At 46.7% G+C, this 21,980-nt stretch overlaps 1 protein-coding gene across 3 annotated transcripts; it reads right to left on the bottom strand.

The window, feature by feature from the left end:
- Window positions 1-1,541: 1,541 nt before the first annotated feature.
- Window positions 1,542-20,604, bottom strand: LOC142930442 (fructosamine-3-kinase-like). 3 transcript variants are annotated; one of them, XR_012946378.1, is made up of 6 exons: window positions 20,449-20,604; window positions 14,177-14,259; window positions 7,674-7,763; window positions 4,470-4,592; window positions 3,457-3,614; window positions 1,542-2,703 (listed from the first exon to the last, which is right to left on the bottom strand). XR_012946378.1 is itself a non-coding variant. In XM_076072799.1 (5 exons), the coding sequence occupies exons 3-5, from the start codon at window positions 4,524-4,526 to the stop codon at window positions 2,685-2,687; spliced, it is 234 nt and encodes a 77-aa protein (XP_075928914.1). In that variant the 5' UTR covers window positions 4,527-4,592; window positions 7,674-7,763; window positions 20,449-20,599; the 3' UTR covers window positions 1,542-2,684. The 3 variants fall into 3 exon arrangements, 2 of the variants coding, with proteins under 2 accessions (XP_075928914.1, XP_075928915.1); XM_076072799.1 differs by lacking the exon at window positions 14,177-14,259 and having other exon boundaries at window positions 20,449-20,599; XM_076072800.1 differs by lacking the exons at window positions 7,674-7,763; window positions 14,177-14,259 and having other exon boundaries at window positions 20,449-20,600.
- Between the last annotated feature and the right edge of the window lie 1,376 nt (window positions 20,605-21,980).

Genomic DNA, 21,980 nt, shown 5'->3' on the forward strand with positions numbered 1-21,980 from the left:
TTAGAAAGCTGCCATGCTGTTAATGGTTAGTAAACTGAACTCACAGACCAGAGGTCGCTAAATGGGTACACCACAGTTAGCTGATCGGCAAGTCACGTGTGATGCAGCAAAGTGTGGCTTTCAGCCGGCTCTTCCAACACATCTGGTCAACGTGGAAAAGTAGAATATGGGACCTTCCTGGTGTGGACTAATCAGTTTCAAAGACAATTCATATATTATAAGAGCATGTTTCCATGTTCACCACAAGTACGTGTGGTTAATGCAGACAGGATTCCTTGAATGAGGATTCTGTTTGGTGTTTTAACATCTTGACACCTGTTGTATTGCCAGAAAGGGTAAAACCGATTGTTATATGGAAAAGTAGACCAAATACTCGTAAAGAGTTCGCTCTCATGAAAGTCTTTTCACCAGCGGTGGTGTGACCAAGCAATTGCAGAGCTGCACTTTTATATAAGTCAGGTCAGAGCCAGATACACATTGGAGGATAAACATCCCACGGTGGCTGGGCAATTGTTGTGCAATAATGTCAGGTCAAACTTACTTAGAATATTTACAGGTGCGTTTTATTCATGCCGTATATATTAATGCACACATTGTGTAGTAGTGGTATTATTATTAAACTCACCTTTAATGACGATGACCATAAACATGATTAAGAGTGTGACTATTAATGAATGTGCGACTGTACGATGGGGACGTAGCGGAGGGGCCCCCCACGGTGAGCGGTGACGCAACGCGCGCAGTGGCCCGCGTCACGTGGTTGGCACCTCACGTGCACAGAGCGAGGCAGGCAGAGCCAGAGGGAGGGGGGGGGCGGCGTTGCCTAGGCGACGTTGGCGTCCTCGCGGTCTACTCCACGGTCAAGCTGCGTGTCACTTGGTGACCCCCCCACCGCCTCTTACTGGACACCTGTGAGTGAGAGCTTGATAGCGCTTCGGATTTTGATTCCGAGTACAGTGTGCACAGCACCTGTACGGCGAGTCCTCGTTTAACGCAGTAGATGCGTTCCTGAAAAGTGCCGCGTTAAGCGAAAACTATTTCCCCCGTAATGAATGTCCACGCGCAGTCAGAATTGGGTTACAAATAACTTGAGGGGATGCCGCCGTGTTACCGTCTCGTCTCGCTCAACCGCGCAGCTCAAGAAAGTAGTTCGGCGTCGACCGCTCACAAGTCGCCTTATGGCGGTGCGCGTTCCCTAAATGAAGGCAACCGCATTATAGCGTGAACACGCGGGACAGACCCAGTTGTCGTGTGCGGGTCAACTCCCTGAGATAAACTTGCTGCCGACTTCATGCGTTGTATACGCCCAGTGCTCAGCCAATTGTGAGCGTCGCTCCTCTGCCCTCTGTTGTTAATGGAGGGAGACTGCACCCAACTGCCAAGTATCATCCTTCACGAGCCTCTTCAAAACGCTCACCTTGACACCGCTGGAAGCAGTCATCGACCTTGACCTCACCCCGCTTGCACCAATCGCACAACATCACAGCGTTGACTCTCAACTGTTACTTGTGTAGAGGGGGTCAGATTGTCCAGACATTCGGTTGATACTAATAGGGTTTATTTGCCAGTATTGTAGATTATTTGAATTACATTTGTTTGGGCGTCAGGGTGGTGCAGTGGTCACGCCCGTGCATGGCATCTTCTGAAGGAGTGCCTGGTTTCACTTTCCTAATTCTGGTCCCTTTCTCTGCAAGGGTTTACTCCCATAGCAAAACAACAACAAACACATACAATGTAACTGGTACTAGCCAAACATCTGGGATTGTTTTTGTTATGCTGCCTTGCCCAAAATGGCATTTGGTGATAAAAATTTTTGGCAGGAATTGATGCACTAATGCAATTTGAACTCTTTTATATTTTTATTTCATGACTTGCTTAGCGTTCATATTCTTGGTTCTTTCGGTAAAGTCACGTAAATAGAAAACAAGAAATAAAATTCAAATTAAATAAAAAAAATAAATTAAAAAAATAACAAATAAAAAATAAATTGAAATTAATAAAAGCAAAAAACCCACGATGTTTCAATCGCAACACAAGCGGTCTTTATTTTATTGTTTTTTTTTTCTATTTACGTGACTTTACCGAAAGAACCAAGAATATACATTCCTGCAGTCACGAAAGTTAAGTAAAAATTTGCTTCGCGTTCCCTTACTTTGCCCTCCCATCTGTTTGTACTGTTGTTTGTTGTTGTAACTTTCTGACTCGCCCCGACTGGACATCTGTGAAAAAAAGAGCTTCATAGCTCATCAGATTCGTCCAGCCTAATTAAAGATTCTGATTTGGACATTAACTGACCCAGTTTTCGCGTGGAGATCACGGCCAGGATGCGGAACAAAGGGACCCCTGGTCACACTTACGTGGAATGCCTAGGGCATTGCACAGCATTTAAATGGACTAGTTTCGTGAGATTTAGTGGTGGCTTAGGGAAGGCCTTTATTCAACAATGTATAGCATGTATATCATGGCCGATAAGAATTTTTATAGTCATACACCATAGCCCACGATTTCCTGCACCGTTCATTCACTTGAGGAGACTGCGCATGGTGGAGATGGATGACCCTCGGTATCCTGTCCCAAAGTGATTCCAGTGGTTCAGGTAGTGGAAGAGTTGCTAGAGCTTCTGGCTCTTGCCGAAGCCTTGTGACTTTGGGATGAGAGCGTGGTAGGATGAGTGAAGCGTGGAGCTAAAGCTCCTGGAACATCCTGCACCCAAACAACACCAAACATTCAAAATCCTACAATGCTGCTGTTCCAGCACGAACAACATAACAATGAACAACATTTTCACAAATTCAACGTAATGCAGGAAATTGAGTGGCTCGAGGTTAATTTCAATGTCAGAGCACCGAGCTAATGCCATTGAGGTCCTCCGTTCAAAATTCAGTGAGCCATCTATCAACAAACGTTCCTGCGAATTGAGGGCAGGAATGATGTGGTCTCAACTTGGTCACCAATGGCTGCACAGTAAACATCATGTCAAATGTGTTTTTGTTCACTGAAGCATATCCCAGCTCTGAGGGTTTGAATTCCATTTGACATGTAATGAATTATCTTCAGCTTGGATTCCTGGTAAAGCACATCAGTGGCAACTTGTCTCTGAAACAGGGGTTCCTTGTTCGACAAACTGTGTTTCTGGAACATTCAAGCATCCTCAAGTGCCGTGGATAAGTAAAAGTTTTATCGTTCCACTATTGTTATGTGCACCGTATCAGCTTTAACAGGATTTGCCCAAAAAGCCTTAGCAAGGAAGTAATGAGTCTTTGTAAGTTAGCAAATAGAGAGGGTGGAGACCTCAGCATGTAGACATCTCAACCACAACTCTACCTGGTCTCTGTTATTTATTTAATGAGCCAGCCCTTGCCACACTGAGGTTATAAGAATGAACCTTGCATGCCACAGACAGGGCAGTGAACGGCAGTTGCTGCTATTGTTTTGGTTGTTTGAGTTTTTTCTTACCCAGCGATGGCAAGCTCGTACTCCGAGTGCCCATAGAAGGAGGCTGGGTCAAAGATGACAGGCCCTTCATTAATCTCTGCAGCGTTCCCAGTCCATAGGTCACCGTGGAGCAGTGCCGGAACCACCTCTACGTCCCGGAAAAAATCCCCCAACCGAAGCTGCACACCACGCAAAAAACAACACCACTTTATTCATGATAACGTTTTTTTCGAGTTAGATCGCATAAATTTACATGCGTCGTACACCCACCTCCAATTTCCATTAGGCAATTGCCAGAAGCCAGAACGCTTCTGGCAATTGCTTGATGATGCTGGTTGTAATCACCAGCGAAAGGTCGTACTCATTTTAAAATGTTCCGCGTTTCCTCTCTAACACACAAGAGTGCCGAGCAATAACATAAATGGCACGTTCTGTTCATGCCAGAAACATTACTAATGGGCTGTGTTGGGTGGATGTGGGTGTACCACGCATTTACACTTACGCTATCTAAGCCAAAAAAAACTTTATCATGAATAATATTGGTCGCGAAAGCCTGCGTGTGAAACACCACTTTACCTTTAAAGTCACCTCGAAAACCCACTGCGATCAAATGGGTTTCCCATATGGCTGTGCACATGATGAGCTACACTGCTGCATGTATTAACTCTTTCCTGCTCCGAGATGACTGCAAATTGCGGGGTGCATCCCGTTCACCGCTGAATCTCGTGTACGTCATCGGAACGTAATAGGAAATAAATATTAAATAACTTTATCGGTACCGAGGATCCCACAAGGCCGTGCGGGAAGGTGGGTAGCACAGTTTGGTACCAGCTATAATAGAGTGCTGTCCTGTCGCTACGGTGCTCTGCGGCGAGTACAATGTCTTTAAAAACAACGGCGCTATGCCTCTCTAAATAAAATTACCGCTGAACCGCTTGCACGTTCCGAGATTCGGTGAACGAGACCCATCCTGAAATGAGCAGTCGTCTCGGAACAGGAAAGGGTTAAGGGCGAGAGTGAAACGGCTTACGAACCTGAAGCCGAGACCAGAGCTCGCGGGTTTCCCGTTCACCGTAGTCCTTCTCTATCATGTCTGGCTGAAGCTGCAGTCGCTGCCGTGAGAAGAACGTCACCCAGTCCTCCTGCCACTCATTCAGCTGGTGGCATAAATATAGTTTTATTACAGACATTTAAAAACATAAGCAAATAATACCTACTTTATTTGGCCAATCCTTGACCTAAAACAGTGATATTCACTCATTTTCGGAGGCGGGCCACTTTCGCGAATAAGACATTATCAGTGAAAGAGCCATCTCACATTTGAAACCATTGGGGGGTTTGACAGCATGATGGGGTGTTTTCACTTGTGTGTATTGTCGGGGACTGCACGTCAGGGGTCGCAGTAAAAAGGACACCAGGGACTGCCACCGGCCCGCGGGCCTTGCAATGAAGAACACGGTCACCCAGAAACGTTGAATTTTATGTACAAATGGCTGGGTAATTCTTAAGACATAATTCGACACTCATGTTATGTACCGATTATCATGCTGTAGTCTTTGAACATCTCATTTTAGCCACCAATTGATATCCTCATAAAAAATTACAACAGCATTGATCCTAACGATAGGTTCTGCGCTTAATTCCCGCACCTCCGTTTAGCACGGTTGGCTATGTACGGTGGAAAGGAAGTTCAACATACATTCATACAAGTCTGTCAAACCCGGCTGAGTGTAATTGGTAATTAGCGAAAACATAACTGATTATGTGAACACTGGTTATGCAAGATCGATCTCTGCGGGAACTTGAGTGACATCTGGTGATGTCAGTTGTAACTGTGTGCCCTGTTATCAATGGTACAACTGTGTGCAATGGAAGAAAATATATGCATTTTTTTATCAAATATATTGTTTTATAAATGTGTGTACTTATGCAAGATAAAATGTACGTCAATCTAGTTCTTCTTAAAATGTAACCTTAAACCAATGTTACCATCATCAGTGGTTAATAGACTATTACACAAAGGACTCTCATATTTCTACGATGTAATACTAATTAGACTGACATCTGAACAACAGCTGATTTCACCGCTCCATGATAAAACTAATTTAATCAAGTAAACATTATTGCCGCTCCTATAAAACTTTGGTCACCCAGGCTGTCCTTCAACAAAAGGGTATATTAAATCTATAATATGCTTTTTTCTGGGTTAGATCGCATAAAAATAAATGAGCTGTTAAACCTACCACCACCTAACAGCCAATTAGTAAGGTTGTCACGTAAACGGAACATGCCAATCCGCTACTAGTACAGCATACTGAAGTGTTGGAGAGAAAATCCACAACATTTACAATCTGAGTATGACGTTTCGCCAGTAATTACAACTATCATCATTAGGTGGACAGCCAAATTCGTAGAGAAATCCTCCTGTTTCATTCCTTGGAGGGATAGATGTGATGACATCACTTGTGAGCCCTTCACGAATTGGAATGTTCTGTTTATGTGACAAACCTTACGAATTGGCTGTGTCGGTGGCGGGTATAACAACAAATTTATATTTCAACGATCCAACCCAAAAAAAACGATATTATGGATATTGGCCGCGAAAGCCTACGTGTTAAACGGGTATATTAAAATTTAAATGGGCTACAACCAGTCTCATGACTTTAAAGCGGAGATCACATGGGGGATGTAACCACAGCATATAGCCGTATGAAACCCACATACCCTACATCCTCCTGCCCAGGGTCCATACCTGTTGGGAGAAATTCAAGACTGAAATTTTTATCAAAATCTGTAAAGCACATGAGAACCTTAATTTAGCAGTCTCAAACTGACTGGGACCCCTGTCGTGACGGAGCAGCTGAACATTGCACAAAATCATCAACGCATATACAGATATATACCGAGGGTGACCAACTTTCCTGACCCTACCAGCAGCATACCATAATCTTCAGATGGCCGCGGGAGCCACAAGAGATAAAGATTAGCCATACAGAAGTTGACTCGTGTTGACTGGCTGTGGAATTTTGAGTTTAGAAATCTCAGTGCCCTGGGAGTACTCATGGCCTGCCTCCGATACCAGATTGTTCTCACTTCATATAAAGTTAAATTGAAGAGTTACAAATTAGCAGCGCCTCTGCAGAGCCACACTTGAACTGCCCAGGAGCCACATGCAGATGCCGAGCGATGGTCTGGCCAACCATGGTATTTTCTGTACATTATAGACTTGTAAATCTAGCGTATATAAAAAATTAGCTGGAAACATTTATTTTAGCATTTACTCTATTGCCCTTTAATGAATGAATAGCAAAACTACATGAACTCTCTCCTAAAGCCTTCTTTTGGCTAGCAGACCTTGACATTTATCTCCTGAACATATTGAGATTATATTCTTGGTTCTTTCGGCAAAGTCACGTAGAAGGGGAATAATACAAATAAAACATAATATAATAAAATTCTCACGACATTTCGGCCACAACGCAAGCAGCCGTCCTCAGGTCCTCACTGGGCAGTGAACACTAGGCAGTGTTCATTAAGACGCTGTCTTTCCGACAGCTCTGTTTCTTCATCTGAGGACGTCTGCTTGCGTTGTGGTCGAAACTTCGTGAAAATTTTATTATATAATGTTTTATTTGTATTATTTTATTATTTCCCTTCCACGTGACTTTACCGAAAGAACCAAGAATATGAATCCCTGCAGTCACGAAAGCTTTAAATCGAAAAATATTGCGATTAGCAAAAATATAAAGGGACGCAATGTTGAATGCTCTAAGTCTCCTTTGCAGAAGAGTTTGCCCTGATGGACTTAAATAAAGATACTTTTAATAGCCATAATTCATATATTACCCAACATAATTCATATTCTGAAAAGTACATTGCACACACATGAACAATACAGTTCCCTTCATCACAAAGATGGCTAAAACAAAGAGATGAATGTGATTAGGTGTGGAAAAGCATGACCGCTGGCTGGCTGGTTGTGTTCATGTATGAAATAATGACAGCATGTGTCTATCTCATTCACTAGCTCAATCGCTTTATTTTTACGATTAATAAACAGCTGTATGAAATGTGTTTGTTTACACACAAATCGCCTGTTTACACATATTCATTAGATCCAATTAGCATGCCTACTCTCAGTGCGAAGGAATGTCAACATAATACATAGTTGACATGATGCTAGGGTTGGATCGGTGGGCCTAGTTTTCCACATGTTTTACATTTTCATGATTCAATACCGAGTTTTCTCTTCCTTGTGAAGCCTCTCTCCAATCTTCCTGTTGTGAAGGTGCATTTCAGCCAGATGCTGCCCCAACAAGCCTGAGCCCCTGTCAGAGTGTACAACACAATAGACCTGTCAAAGAAAACATTAACTTTATCATGTCAACAAACCCCAAGTAATAATTCATATGCAAACTAAACTACATCATATTTGTCCAGGTGGTCTGTGGCCGAGAACCTCGCTTGAAAATACGAATATATCAGTTCACATTCTGGTTTGGGTGACTCAAAACAATATTCTTCTGGGGTTTATACAATGAGTGTTAATTCCTGGGAAGTCAATCCTATGTAGACTATAAATGAAACCATTTTTTTATTTTACCAGAGCTATTTTTCAGAACCGACCTGGCCACAAATGATAGCCTAACGAAGTGGCTTATCATATAGAAATTTATAGCAGCCAAATGCTCAAAATACTCATGTTTCTAAATGTGCAGGGAAAAACTGGAGAAACTGGAGAAAGACCTGCACGACCACGGGGAAAACATGAAAACTTCAAATATACAGCAGGCGTCAAGGTCGGGATCGAACCTACGAAGTTCAATATACCAGGCGAGGTAGTTAACATCTCCTAGCCACCATGGCGCCCCATTCTCTGACTTATCCACCCACCCACCCACTCGTAAAGCCACCCACCCACTCACTCACCCTGCCACGTACCGAACCTCTAAACCAGTGGTTCTTAACCTTGTTGGAGGTACCGAACCCCACCAGTTTCATATGCGCATTCACCGAACCCCTCTTTAGTGAAAAATAAAATGTGATTTTTTTCAAATTCAAGACATAGATATGTTTTTTACTGGTACACAAAATGAGCCGTGCATGAACATTACCTTGTTCAAAGAATAAAACCAACACAATGCATAAACTCACAACAAATTACATACCTGGAAATCAATGTGACTTCTGCTGTTGCCTTTGAGAGATCAGTTCAGATATGCGTGGCTTCACCTTGGCAAGTGCCACTCTCATGTCATTTTCACAGCAAAGTCTGTTCCTTTTCTTCGTTTTTATGTCCAGCATCCTCGAAAAGGATTGCTCACAAAGATATGTTGTAACAAATGGTATAAAAAAATCCAGGGCTTTCTTAGCAATAACTGGATACTTGTTCATTTGTCGACACCAAAACGTTGAGAGCGTTGTTGTTCTGAAGAGTTGCTGTTGAACCTGGCTCTGCTGAATTTCAATGATTTCGTCGAGGAATTCATCATTGACATCTGCTGTTTCAACAGCAAACGTGAACGGCTGTCTCACCCATGCTGGATATGACTCTCTTGTAGGGAAATATCCGTCGAGAGACTTTGCAAGCTCATCTAAGTGCGTGGCAATTGTTTGCTTCAGTTCCGTGGATACAGAAATATCTCCGATTCCAGACACATCTTCGATCTTACTTGCACAGTCGTCCAGAAGCGGGAAGTTTGCGAAGTTATTGTTCTCTGTTCGTCGTTTCCATAACGGTAGCTTTTTTTGAAAAGCCTTCAGGTGTTCTTCCGCTTCCATGATATTGACTCCACCACCCTGCATCTGCTGATTGAGATGATTGAGAGCTGCGAATATATCAGCCATGTACGCTAAAATGAGAATGAACTCAGGATTTTTGAAGCAATCTGCATGGCAGTGTTGGTGCTCTTGCAAAAACAGGGCTAATTCCACATGCATGGCAAAAACACGATTCAGCACCTGTCCCCGGGATAACCACCGAATATTAGAATGGAGCAGAAGTACCTCAAATTCAGAGCCCATTTCTTTACACAGCTCACTGAAGATGCGGTGCCTCAGAGCACTTTTTCGCACATAGTTCACACATTCCACCACAGTTTTTAATACTTCTGCCATTTTTGGAGGTAAGGTTTTTGTTGCCAACGCATGCCTGTGCAGAATACAATGCGTCACAATGATGTGTGGTGCATCGGCATTTACTAGCGCACCAAAACCAGACTTTCTTCCCAGCATGACTGGAGCTCCGTCCGTACAAACTGCAGAAACCATATCCCATGAAAGATTGTTGTCTCTGAAGAAGTCATCCACAAGCTTCTTCACATCGGCTGCCTTCGTTGTTGTTGTAAGAGGCTTACAAAATAAAAACTCTTCTTTTATCATGTCGTCTTTCACATAGCGTACAAAAACAGCAAGCTGGCTTAGATCAGAAACGTCTGTGGTTTCGTCGAGTTGAAGGCTGAATTTTGCCGGGCTTGAAATCAGATCCGCGACTACTTGAGCCAAGATGTCTTTACTCATGTCTTCTATTCTGTCACTGACGGTGTCATTTGAAAGGGGAATTTGGGATAATTTACCTTCGGCCGCTGTTCTGAGTATCAGATTCGCCATCTTTAATGCAGCTGGTTTCACAAGTGTTTCACCAATGGTGTGTGGCTTGCCCTGCTTTGCGATCAGGTAAGCAACTTCGTACGATGCTGTCAGGATCGGTTTGTTAACAGGTACAAATCCAAGAGCAGGCAGAGTGGCCCTTTCATCGAATCTGGCTCTCTTCACCCTGAATTCAGCAAGTGTTGTGTTCTTGTATTCCCCGTCTCCATGCAGCTTCAAGAAGTGTTCCTTTAGTTTTGCTGGTGCAAGACTAGAGTTGCTCAACTTGGCGTTGCAAATCATGCAGATAGGACGCTCACTCCCATCACGTTCCGTGATACATGAGAATCCATATTGTACATATTCGTCCGACCACTTTCTTCTTTTGCCCGACATAGTTAGCATCGATAAAATATTAAAGAAATCACACGACGTACGACAACAACAGTCACACGTTGACTACTGAGTACGCACTAAATTCCCCGCAGCGCTGATTGGCCAAGCAGTGTAGCATGATCATCTGCAGCCAGTGATGGCCAAGCGGGCCGTGTGTGTCATCACACATTTACACAATAATTCAAGTGTGTCCGGACCTCCGTGGCGGGGGCTCTGCCGAACCCCTGAGATCGACTCACCGAACCCCTGGGGTTCGATCGAACCCAGGTTAAGAACCACTGCTCTAAACCAACAACTCAACCACCCACCCACTAATCCAACCTCTCACTTACTAAACCAGCCACTCACCAACCCACCGACCCACTCATCCACCTATTCACTTAAAATAGTTCAACTACAATTGAATTATTTTAAATTCACCAGGTAAGACCCACTGAGCTATACAGATCCTTGTCGGCAACGACGTGGCAAACAAATGATAGCTCAAACAAGTGGCTTATCACGTGGACATTTATAGCAGCCAAAGCCTCTAAATGTATATTTCTAAATATGCATGAAAAACTCGGAGGTCCCAGAGAAAAATCCATGCAACCACAGGGAGAACATGCAAACTCCAAATATACAGGCGTCACGATCGGGACCGAACCCACGATGTCCTATACAAATGGCGAGGGAGTTAACATTCCGCTACCCTGGCGCTCCACTCTGACTCAGCCTCCCACCCACCCACTCAAACACCCAGCCAAGCACTCATGAACCCAATCACCCTGGCACCCACTCAATCGCGAAACCCACTCACTCATCAACACACCCAGCCACTCACTTAACCACTTACCTACGAACCCACCTGCATACCCCCCACTCACTAACTCAACGACCCACTCACTCAACACTCCACTAACCCACCCACTCACCTATTCATGCCCCAAATCACACACTGACCCATCCACCCACTTAATCTATAACTCATGCACTCACCCACCCACCTGCTCACCAGCCACTTATCTACTCACCCACCCACTCATCCTGCCACCTACTCAACCTCTAAACCACCCACGCACCGAACTACCCACCTACCCAATCACCCATCCAATAAACTACAACTAAACTATTTTGTATTTTACCAGGTAAGCCCCACAGAGCTATATAAAACATTTTTGAAGTGATATGGTTACAACTGATACGTGAACGAAGTGGCTTATCAAGCTGGCATTTAGTGCAGCCAAATCTTCTAAACAAATATTGACTCTAAATGCGGAGGGATAAATCTGGAGGACCGGGAGAAAGATCCACGAGGACACAGGCAAAACATTAAAACTCATAATATACAGGCAGCAGGGTCAGAATCGAAGACACGATTTCCTGTATACTCAGTGAGGTAGTTAATATCTCACCATAGTGGCACACCGCTCTCTGACCCACTCACCCAATTACACACTAACTCACCCACTCAACCTCCCACATTAACTTACCCACCCACCAGTCACTCCCCCATTCACCCAACCACCCCCTCACTCACCCAACCACGCACCAACTCACCTACCCACTAACTCACCCACCCATCTTCTCCCGCACTCAGCCAGCCACCCGCTCAATCACGTGCCGACTAACTTACTCACACACTCACCGACCAAATCACCCATTCACCCACTCACTTACCCACCCACAATCTCACTACCCAAGCCAACCACCCAGCCCCTCACTCACCCACTTATCCAATCACTCACTACCCCACACACTCACCCAACCACTCGCTCACTTACCCATACGCTAACCCAACCACTCACTCACCGACTCACCCACCCACTAACTCATCAAAATGAATTCTCAACCACTCACCCAACCACCCACGCAATCTCATACCCACTAACTCACTCACCTACCCATTTATGCACTCACGCACCCACTTACTCACTCACTCACGCACCCACCAACGAACCCACCTACCCATCTCTTCACTCATTCACCCACCCACACAGTCAATCACTCACCTACATACCTACCCACTAATACTCACCCACTCATCCAACAACGAACTCACCAACCCACCCATCGACTCACTCACTCAGGTACTAACCCACTCAATTTCTAACCCACACACTAACCACCTAACCACCTACCCACACACTCACTCACCCACACACTCACTCACTCATCCACCCACCCAAACATCCACTCACCCACCAACTAATTCACCCACCCACTCACTCCCTCATCCATCCACTCACCTACTCGCCCATCCACTCACTCAATGAGCCACTCACCTTCTCACCCAGTACTTACACATCAACTGACCCTGCCACCCACTCAATTTCTAACCCACCCACTCACCCAACCAGCTGCCCACTCCCTCAGCCACTCACCTACTTACCCACCCCACTTACACATCCACTTACCCTGCAATCCACTCAATTTCTAATCCCCCACTCACCCAACCACCCGCCCACTCATCTACTCACCCATTACCACGGAATTATTCACCCACCCATCAGTCAACCACCCAATAATTCAACCACTCACAAACTAAATCACCTATGAATTAAACCACCCACTACCTCAACCACCACTAACTTAACCACCGAGCCACTCACCCACTCAGCAAGCGACCCACTACTATATCTCTAACCCAATATCTCACTCACCCACCGCCCACTCACCTACACACGTATGCACTCACTCACACACCGCTCACTCACCTACACACTAAATTATGTTTATTTTACCAGGTGAGGCCCAATGAGCTACATAGCTCGTTTTCAAAACAACCTTCACCACAAATAAACCGACCATTAAAATTATAGACTGATCATTTCTTTGTCAGTGGGCAAACGTACAAAATCAGCAGAGGATCAAATACTTTTTTCCCTCACTGTACATTGCGGGGGTCACAAAAATATCTCCAAAATCCTGAATAAACACAAGATCCAGGTCCGATTCAACACAGTACAAAAAATCCGTGATCTGGTTCCATCTGTAAAGGATGTGGTTCCAGACATACAGTACCCGGGCATTTACAAACTAAAGTGCCTCTGTGGTAGCAGCTACATTGGAGAAACCATACGACATATATCGGACCCCATCCGCGAACATAAAGCAGACTTGAAACACGGTAGGACGAACTCCTCTGCCGTGGCAGATCACTGTTATAATTCAGTGGGCTCACATGACATTGACTTCTCCAAGACAGAGGTTCTTTGCAAGCCAACCGGCTACCATGAGAGATTCGTTCATGAGGCCATCCACATATACAAGCACAGAGACAATTTCAACCGAGAAGATGGATTCTGGCTTAGTAACCATTGGAAAGATGTTTTAAACCATTTCGGTTCTTAATTGATTGTATTTTATGGTGATTTTCAAACTGCAGCCCTTTCGCTGGCACTGCCTCTTAATACTTCTCACACCACGGTCAATGCTATGGTTGACAACAAGTAGTATAATAATTAATAGTATAACATTGTAATGTTTAACATAACTCATAAGGCAATATATAGCATCGTAATTGCATAATGAATATACATCAGTGTGGTATATAGTTGGGTTCATAGAATAAGACATAGTGTAATATCACAAGTCTAATAGTTTATAATCTAAAGTATAGGGTAGTGTAAAGTAACGCATTGTATAATTCAAAAGTGGAATTTGTCTATGATATGATGTTATACCATGTAGTTTAGATTGGAAGGTATAATATTGTATTATATAGTAGTCCAGTTTACAGCATAGTCATAAGGCAACTCAGGACACAACAGCGCACCTTGGCTGTTGCACTTGCCCCTTTTCTTGTTTCTTCTCTGCCTGTGTTCCCAGCCCCCTCACTCCTCCTCTCCGGAGGTGATGCTGGTAACATGAAAATTCATATTTTAACTCCGCCCACACAGCTTAATAGACGCGGTCCTTGCATGTCAGCGTTCATTCAAGCTCTGTCTTCCGGACAGACCTGTCTCTTCACTTGAAGAAGGCCACTTGTGTTGTGGCCAAAACGTCGTGAGAATTTTATTGTCTTATTTTATTTTATTATTTTATTCCCATTCTACGTGACTTTACCGAAAGAACCAAGAAGATGAATCCTTGCAGTCATGAAAGCTTTCAACCGAAATTTACTTTTTATGTCACCAGGCAAGGCCCATTGAGCTATATAGATCCTTTTCAGAATAGACCTGGCTACAAATGATAGATATACGAGTGGCTTATCACAGATACATTTATTGCAGCCAAATCCTCTAAACGCATGTTGCTTCTAAATGCAGAGGGAAAACCCTGAGGATTTAGAACAAAATCCTGGCGACCACGGGTGAGAACTTACAAACTCCAAATATACAGGCGACAGGGTCGGGATCAAATCCACCACCTCCTGTGTACTAGGCAAAATAGTGAACATCTCACCACCTTGGCGCCTCACTCTCTGACTCAACCATCCACTCACTTACACGCTAACTTACCCACTCAACTTCCCATGTTAAATTACCCACCCAGCCGTCACTCACCCATTCACTCACTCACCCAACCCGTCACTCACCCCTCCGCTCACCCACCCACTCACTCATTAACTTGCCCACCTATCTTCTCAACCACTTACCCAGCATCCCACTCAATCTCATACCAAACTAATCTACACACACCCACACACCCACTCACTGACCCACTCACTTATGCACTCGCCCAACCACCCACTTACTCCCTCATGCACTCACCAACCCACCCACCTATCTCCTCACTCACACACCCACCCCATCAATCACCCACCCACTAACTAGCACCCACACACTCACCTACTCACCCACTCACCGACCCAGCACTCACTCACCGAGCCACTCAATCGCTAACCCACCCACTCACCCACCCACCTGCCCACTCACTCACCCAGTCACTAACGCACTCACTCAATGTATAACCCACCCACTACCCACCTAACCTCCTTCCCACACACTCATTCACCCAACCACATACCCACCCACACTCACCCATACACTCACCTACTCGCCCAGCTGCTCAATTATTTACCGAGCCACTCACCTAATTACCCAGCCACTCACCTACTCACTCACCCACTTACATATCCACTCACCCTGCCACCCAGTCTATTTCTAACCCACACACTCACCCAACCACCTCCCACTCTCTCGGCCACTCACCGACTCACCAAATCACCCACTACCCAAATAACTAATCATCCACCCACCCATCACTCAACCAAACAATAATAAAGCCACCCAGTAATTAAACTACCCATTAACTCAACCACCCACTAACTCAACCAGGTTTATTTTACCAGGTAAGGCCCACTGAGCTATAAATATTGTTTTCAGAAGCACCATCGCCAAAAATTATAGCTCAAAAAAGTGGCTTATCATGTATACATTTATAGCAACCAACTCCTCTATATACATGTTTCTAAATGTGGAGGGAAATATACAGGCATTAGGGTCAGGATCGAACCCACAACCTTCTGTATACGAGGCGAGGTAGTTAACATATCGCCACTGTGGCCCCCCACTATATGACTCTCCCACCCACTAACCCACACAGTCACCCACTCACTTAAACACCCACCGTCACATGCATCCAGGCACTGACTCACCCAGCCACTCAGTACCCATAAACCCACCCAGGCACTCACCCATGCACTTGCCCATTCATCCACCCACCCAATTATCCACACACTAAACTAAATTTTGAATATTTTTTTTATATTTTACCAGGTCAGGCCCACAGCAAAATAGATATTTTTCAGAAGCCACGTGACGACAAATAACAGTTCAATGAAGTGGCTTTTCACGTAGAACGTTATAGCAGCCACATTCTATAAATGCATGTTTCTAAATACGGAGGGACAACCCGGAGAACCCGGAGAAAATTCCACCCGACCATGGGGAGAAGATGCAAACTCCAAATGTATACAGGCTTTAGGGTTGGGGGGAACCTACGAACTCCAATATACCAGGCGAGGGAGTTAACATCTCGCCACTGTGGCGCCTCATTATCTGACTCACCCACCAACTCAACTACTAAAGCCACCCACACACTCACTCACCCACTCACAAACCCACTCACTCACTAACCCACTGACTCATCAACACACCAAGCCACTCACTCAAGAACTTACCTATGCACCCACCTACACACCCACTCACTCTAAATATACAGACATCGGGGTCGGGATCGAACCCATGACCTAGTTTATAAAAGACGAGGCAGTTAACAACTTGCCACCATGGCACTCCACTCTCCGGCTCAGCCACCTACTCACCCACCCACTCACAAACCCACCCACTGGATCTCAAACACACTCACTCACTCACCAATTTACCCACCCACTCACCCTGACACCCACTCAATCTCCAACTGACCCACCCACGCACTCAAAATCCCACCTACCCACTCAACCATCCAATAAACTGAAACTAAACAATTTTTTTTATTTTACCAGGTAAGGCCCACAGAGGTATATCAAGTGACCTGATTACAAATAATAGGTCGACGAAGTGGCTTATCACGTAAACATTTATTGCATTCAAATCCTTTAAACGCATGTTGATTTGAAATGCGGAGGGAAAACCCGGCTATTTTAATGCACACAATGGACCGGAAGGACAAGCGCAAAGGGTTCGCATAATGCGCATGCATAATGTACGTTGACTCATTAATCTCCCCCCCCCCTCCCCACTTTGCATCAAGAGCGCCAAAGTGTGGTCACCACATCTATGCCTCTTTATAAGGAACGAAACAGACTAACTTCTCCACAAATCTGGCTGTCGCCTGATGAAGCTAGTTGTAATTACTGGCGAAACGTTGTACTCAGATTGTAAATGTTGTGGCTTGACTCTCCAACACACCGGTGTGCTGTACTAGTGATAAATTGGCATGTTCTGATTACGTGACAACCATTACTAGTTGGCTGTGTCGGGTGGTGGTGGGTTTTAACGACACATTTATATATTTACGCGATCTAACCCAAAAAAAAACCTCTATTATGGATAATATTGGTCGCGAAAGCCTACGTGTAAAACAAACCCCAAGGAATCAAAAAAATCGACGCGACCACGGAAGAAGATGAAAACTCCAAATATACAGCTTCAGGGTCGGGATCGAATTGATTACATCCTGTATTCTGGGCGAGGGAGTTAACATCTCGCCACTGCGGCGCCTCATTATCTGACTCACCCACTCGCTCAACTACTAAAGCCACCCACACACTCACTCACCCACTCACAAACCCACTCACCCTGCCACCCACCCACTCATACAAATCGGGCATCAATACCGTTGCTTTGTATGATATGTGAAACGAGGAATACTGCAGATAAAATCGAACATTTTGAGCTTGCTGCCGGATCGATTGAGTGGAATCAATACAATTAGTCTCGATTCACGATCAACAAAGACAATATATAGGAAAATCTCTGATCGGTGATTTTGATTGCATCATATTGCAGCGCCCCTTTGATGATGTTATAAAGCACTTGCCCCAACAGTCTGTTAAAGGCTACACGGGGGATCTTTGTGTGCGAGTAGCTCAGATCCTTGAGAGATCTGGACACTGTCCGATCATCAGCGAGCTCCTCCGGCAGGCAAGGCTGAGTTGGCTGTTATCTGTGCATTAAGAGGTGTTAAATATCCCACGCAGAGGAGTCTGCTTACAGGACAGATAAGAGGTTCTTCACGTACCGTGCCCCGTGTCACCTGAACGTTAAATGGGGCCCCGGTAATTCAGTGTCCACCGCTGAATCATCTTTCACCATCACCACTCGTCCATGAAGGCCAATGCGACGAGGCCATAGATAGACGGCGCGTTATAACGGAGGGGGGGGGGACCAGGAGAAACGTCGTACTACGTGACATCACAACACCCTGCACACAACCGTAGTGGCAGATTAGGGTGCGCATCGTTAACGAATATGTGGTGTAAGTGGTTGAGAGTAGATGGGCGGGCACGCCATGGGCTGGAGTGGAGGTGGACTGATGCGGTACGGGAGGATGTGGAGCTGAGTGGGCTTTGCCGACGACTGGTACCAGCGGTGTCGGGATCGGCCTCTGCGAGGGAGGCTCGTGAAGGACGCTTCTACTGGGCAGTTGGAGACAGTCGCCCTCCACCAACAACAGAGGAGTGACGCTCACAACAACGAGCGGAACACCGGATGATAAATATGCAGCAATTTGGCACAGTACAGGGAACAGGTGGTGCATCTGCCAGTCATCTCAGTCAGCCAACCCATGGCACCTGGGTCTGTTCCAGGACCTCCGGTCAGCGAGCCTTCGACACTTCACGTGGCTTCAAAGTGCACCTGGCCTGGCACAGGCGCCGTGGTGACGTCACTGTCACTTATTGGCGAATGGCGACGGTCGATAACGCAGCGGTGGTTGTGAGAATTGCTATTTTGGGGGGGGGGGGGGCGCCAAACCTGACCAGCTGTAAACCTCACGTCGCCTCGCAGCCACACAGTGGCAACAGGGAGTTCTGGATGGGTGCAAGGGGCTGGTAATCCCCCTCCACCTTCAACTAAATAACCACACACGCGAGCCCTTGGGTCTCTCTGTGAGTCGATGGATCTGTGTGTGGTGAGTCTATGGGTTTCTGTGAGAGTCCGTGGGTCTCTGTGTGGTGAGTTTATGTGTCTCTGTTTTATGAGTCTATAGGGCTCTGTGCGAGTCTGTTTGATTCGGTGGTTCTCTGCGTGGTGAGTCTATGCGTTTTTGTATGACTCTATGGGTCTCTATGTGGTGATTCTATGGGTCTGTATGGTGAGTCTATGGGTCTCTCTCTGAGTCTATGGGTCTCTGTGGTGAGTCTATGGGTCTCTGTGTGAGTATGCGTACGATTGAGTCTATGGGTATCTGTCTGGTGAGTCTATGTCTCTGTTTGGTGAGTCTATAGGGCTCTGTGCGAGTCTGTGGATCTGTTTGAGTCTGTGGTTCTCTGTCTGATGAGTCTATGGGTCTCTGTGGTGATTCTATGGTTCTCTGTGCAAGTCTGAGGGTATGTGCGTGGTGAGTGTATAGGTCTATGTGTGATGACTCTATGGGTCTCTACGTGATGGATATCTGTGGTGCACATATCCTGGCACAAGCGCCGTGGTGTCGTCACCACCACTAAGTGGAGAATGCTCCTACCCCTGCTCCTGCTTGTTGTTGTGTTCGGGAAGGAGAGAGAAAACTAGACTAAGGTCCACTGAGCTAAACATCTCTATTTCAGAAGCGACTTGGCACCAATGAGAGCTCAACGAAGTGGCTCATCATCACAGTCACTAAAGTTTTAAGTCAAAACTTTAAACGAATGTTTCTAAATGTGGAGGGAAAAACCGGAGGACCCGGAGAAAAAGTCCACACGACCACGGGGAGAGACAGAGACACGCAAACTCCAAATATACAGCAGGCATCAGGGTCGGGGTCGAACCCACAACCTCCTGTACACCAGGCGAGGTAGTTAGGGGGGAAAGCAGAGACAGCGAGAGGGAGGAGAATTAGTCAAACTCACACTCAGTATTACTAACTAACCATGATACACTCACCATGATACTCACCATCATACTCACGCATTCACCATCATACTCACACACAAGCCCACACACATCAACAGTCGCCATTCACCACTACGTGGCGGTGATGTCCCCACAATAACTCAGGTGCCAAGGTTTGACGGCTGTGCCAGGCTACGTGCAGGAGGAGGCCACGGGCCAGACTCAGGTGCCATGGGTTGACTGCTCTGCCTGGCTAGGTACAAGAGGAGGGCTAGACCCTGGTGCTATGGGTTAACTCGTGTGCCACCACCTGCACAACCACCACAATAACAAACACACAACAATAACCACGACCAACAACTGTAACCACAACTATAATTTAACCACAACTATAATTCCCATCAGCCACACGGCCCTCTGGGAGTGCCTCTCAACAGCAGCAGCAGGGCCGAGCTCTGCTTGAAGCAGCGCCGTGAACTCAGCAGAACATGACGGCTGTGGGCCAGGCGCCTCCTCTGTCTCCCCCCACCGCCGCCACTGCTGATGTGGACACACCGCGCGAGGTTCTCACCTTCAGGCTGAGTCGACGTAGAGGAGGCCCAGCGAGCCGCCGCTTCAGAAGCTTTCGCGAGCCACTGACGGTGGCCGTGAGCGGGAATCCAAATCAGCCGCTCGCCACCCACAATCCACAGCGCGCGCCGCCTCCACTCGGCCCCGGCCTAAGCGGAAGTAGCAGCGGGGGAGGGGGGCGGGGCATGGGGGGTGAGGGGGCGGGTCACGAGGGGGAGAGCAGGGGGGGCAAGGGGGGGGTGAGGGGGGCATAGAGGGGGTTCGTTAGGTGGAGAAAAAGGGGGGGCATGGGGGGTTGTGAGGGGGCATGGGGGGTTGCGAATGTGGAGGGGCGGGGGGGGAAGGGGGGTCACGAGGAGGGGCAGGGTGGGCAGGGGGGTAGTGAGGGGGAGGGAAATGGCGGACCATGGGGCGTGGTCGCGAGGGGGGGGGCAGAGGGGAGGAGCTCAGATGTGAGGGGGAGGAGCTCATGGCTCTGACGTCACGGGGGGCGTGGTTACCTTGGACCACCACCCGCGTCTCGCGCCACGTGATTCCCACTGGCAGTTTGGCCGTTAGAGAGACGCGGACCGACCCCAGAGCAGGAGTGGAACCGAGCTGTGGGTGAGTGGTGGCGGTGGTGGTGGTGTGAGTCTCTCTGTGCGAGTCTGTGTGTGTGACTCTCTGTGTGTGTGAGTCTCTCTGTGTGTGTGTGAGTCTCTCTGTGTGAGTCTGTGTGTGAGACTCTGTGTGTGTGCCTCTCTGTATGTGTGTGACTCTCTGTATGTGTGTGAGTCTCTGTGTGAGTCTCTGTGTGTGTGTGAGACTCTGTGTGTGTGTGTGTGACTCTCTGTGTGAGTCTCTGTGTGTGTGTGACTCTGTATGTGTGAGTCTGTGTGTGTGTGTGAGTCTCTGTGTCTGTGTGTGAGTCTCTGTGTGAGTCTCTGTGTGTGTGTGAGTCTCTGTGTGAGTCTCTGTGTGTGTGTGTGAGTCTCTGTGTGAGTCTGTGTGTGTGTGTGAGTCTGTGTGAGTCTCTGTGTGTGTGAGTCTGTACGTGTGCGAGTCTCTGTGTGCATCTGTGTGTGTGTGGAACGGTCGTAGAGCTGACAGCGCGCCGCGCTATGAACCCGGCGACCCCGAGTTGGATTCCCTCTAAAGGCCAACAGCAGTAACGATTATCTGAACCGGTGCTGGGCCTCCCCTAGGTTGACATAACCTCGAATGAGTACCTGGTGTGGTGTGTAAAGATCGCCACTGGGGAGACAAAGGTGGCCGGGCGTGGTGCTGGCAATCCAACCCCCTCGTGTGTCGTGCCGGCCTTCATACGTACTGCTGGCTAACAGCACTTGCCCCTACAGCCTGTTAAGTCTCTACGGGGATCTTTGTCTTTGGTGTCCCATACTGGCAGGGGGAGGAGTGGTGGTGTTAATGTTGGTGGTATTAGTGGTGGGGGTGCTCGTGATGGTGGTGGTGTTAGTGGTGTTAGTGATGGTGGTGTTGGTGGTATTAGTGATGGTGGTGTAAGTGAGGTGATCGGATGCCATGATAGTCCCC

This window comes from Petromyzon marinus, chromosome 39 (assembly GCF_048934315.1).
Source record: "Petromyzon marinus isolate PM22_M1 ecotype Great Lakes invasive population chromosome 39, UKy_Petmar_22M1.pri1.0, whole genome shotgun sequence".
In the NCBI taxonomy this organism is placed as follows: domain Eukaryota; kingdom Metazoa; phylum Chordata; class Hyperoartia; order Petromyzontiformes; family Petromyzontidae; genus Petromyzon; species Petromyzon marinus.

Bases quoted from the DNA above. Each gene is read 5' to 3' on its own strand.
- LOC142930442 (XM_076072800.1), bottom strand. From the start codon at position 4,526: ATGATAGAGAAGGACTACGGTGAACGGGAAACCCGCGAGCTCTGGTCT. The intron at 3,615-4,469 runs GTTCGTAAGCCG...CGTGGTGTGCAG, and splicing joins AGCTCTGGTCTCGGCTTCAG to CTTCGGTTGGGGGATTTTTT.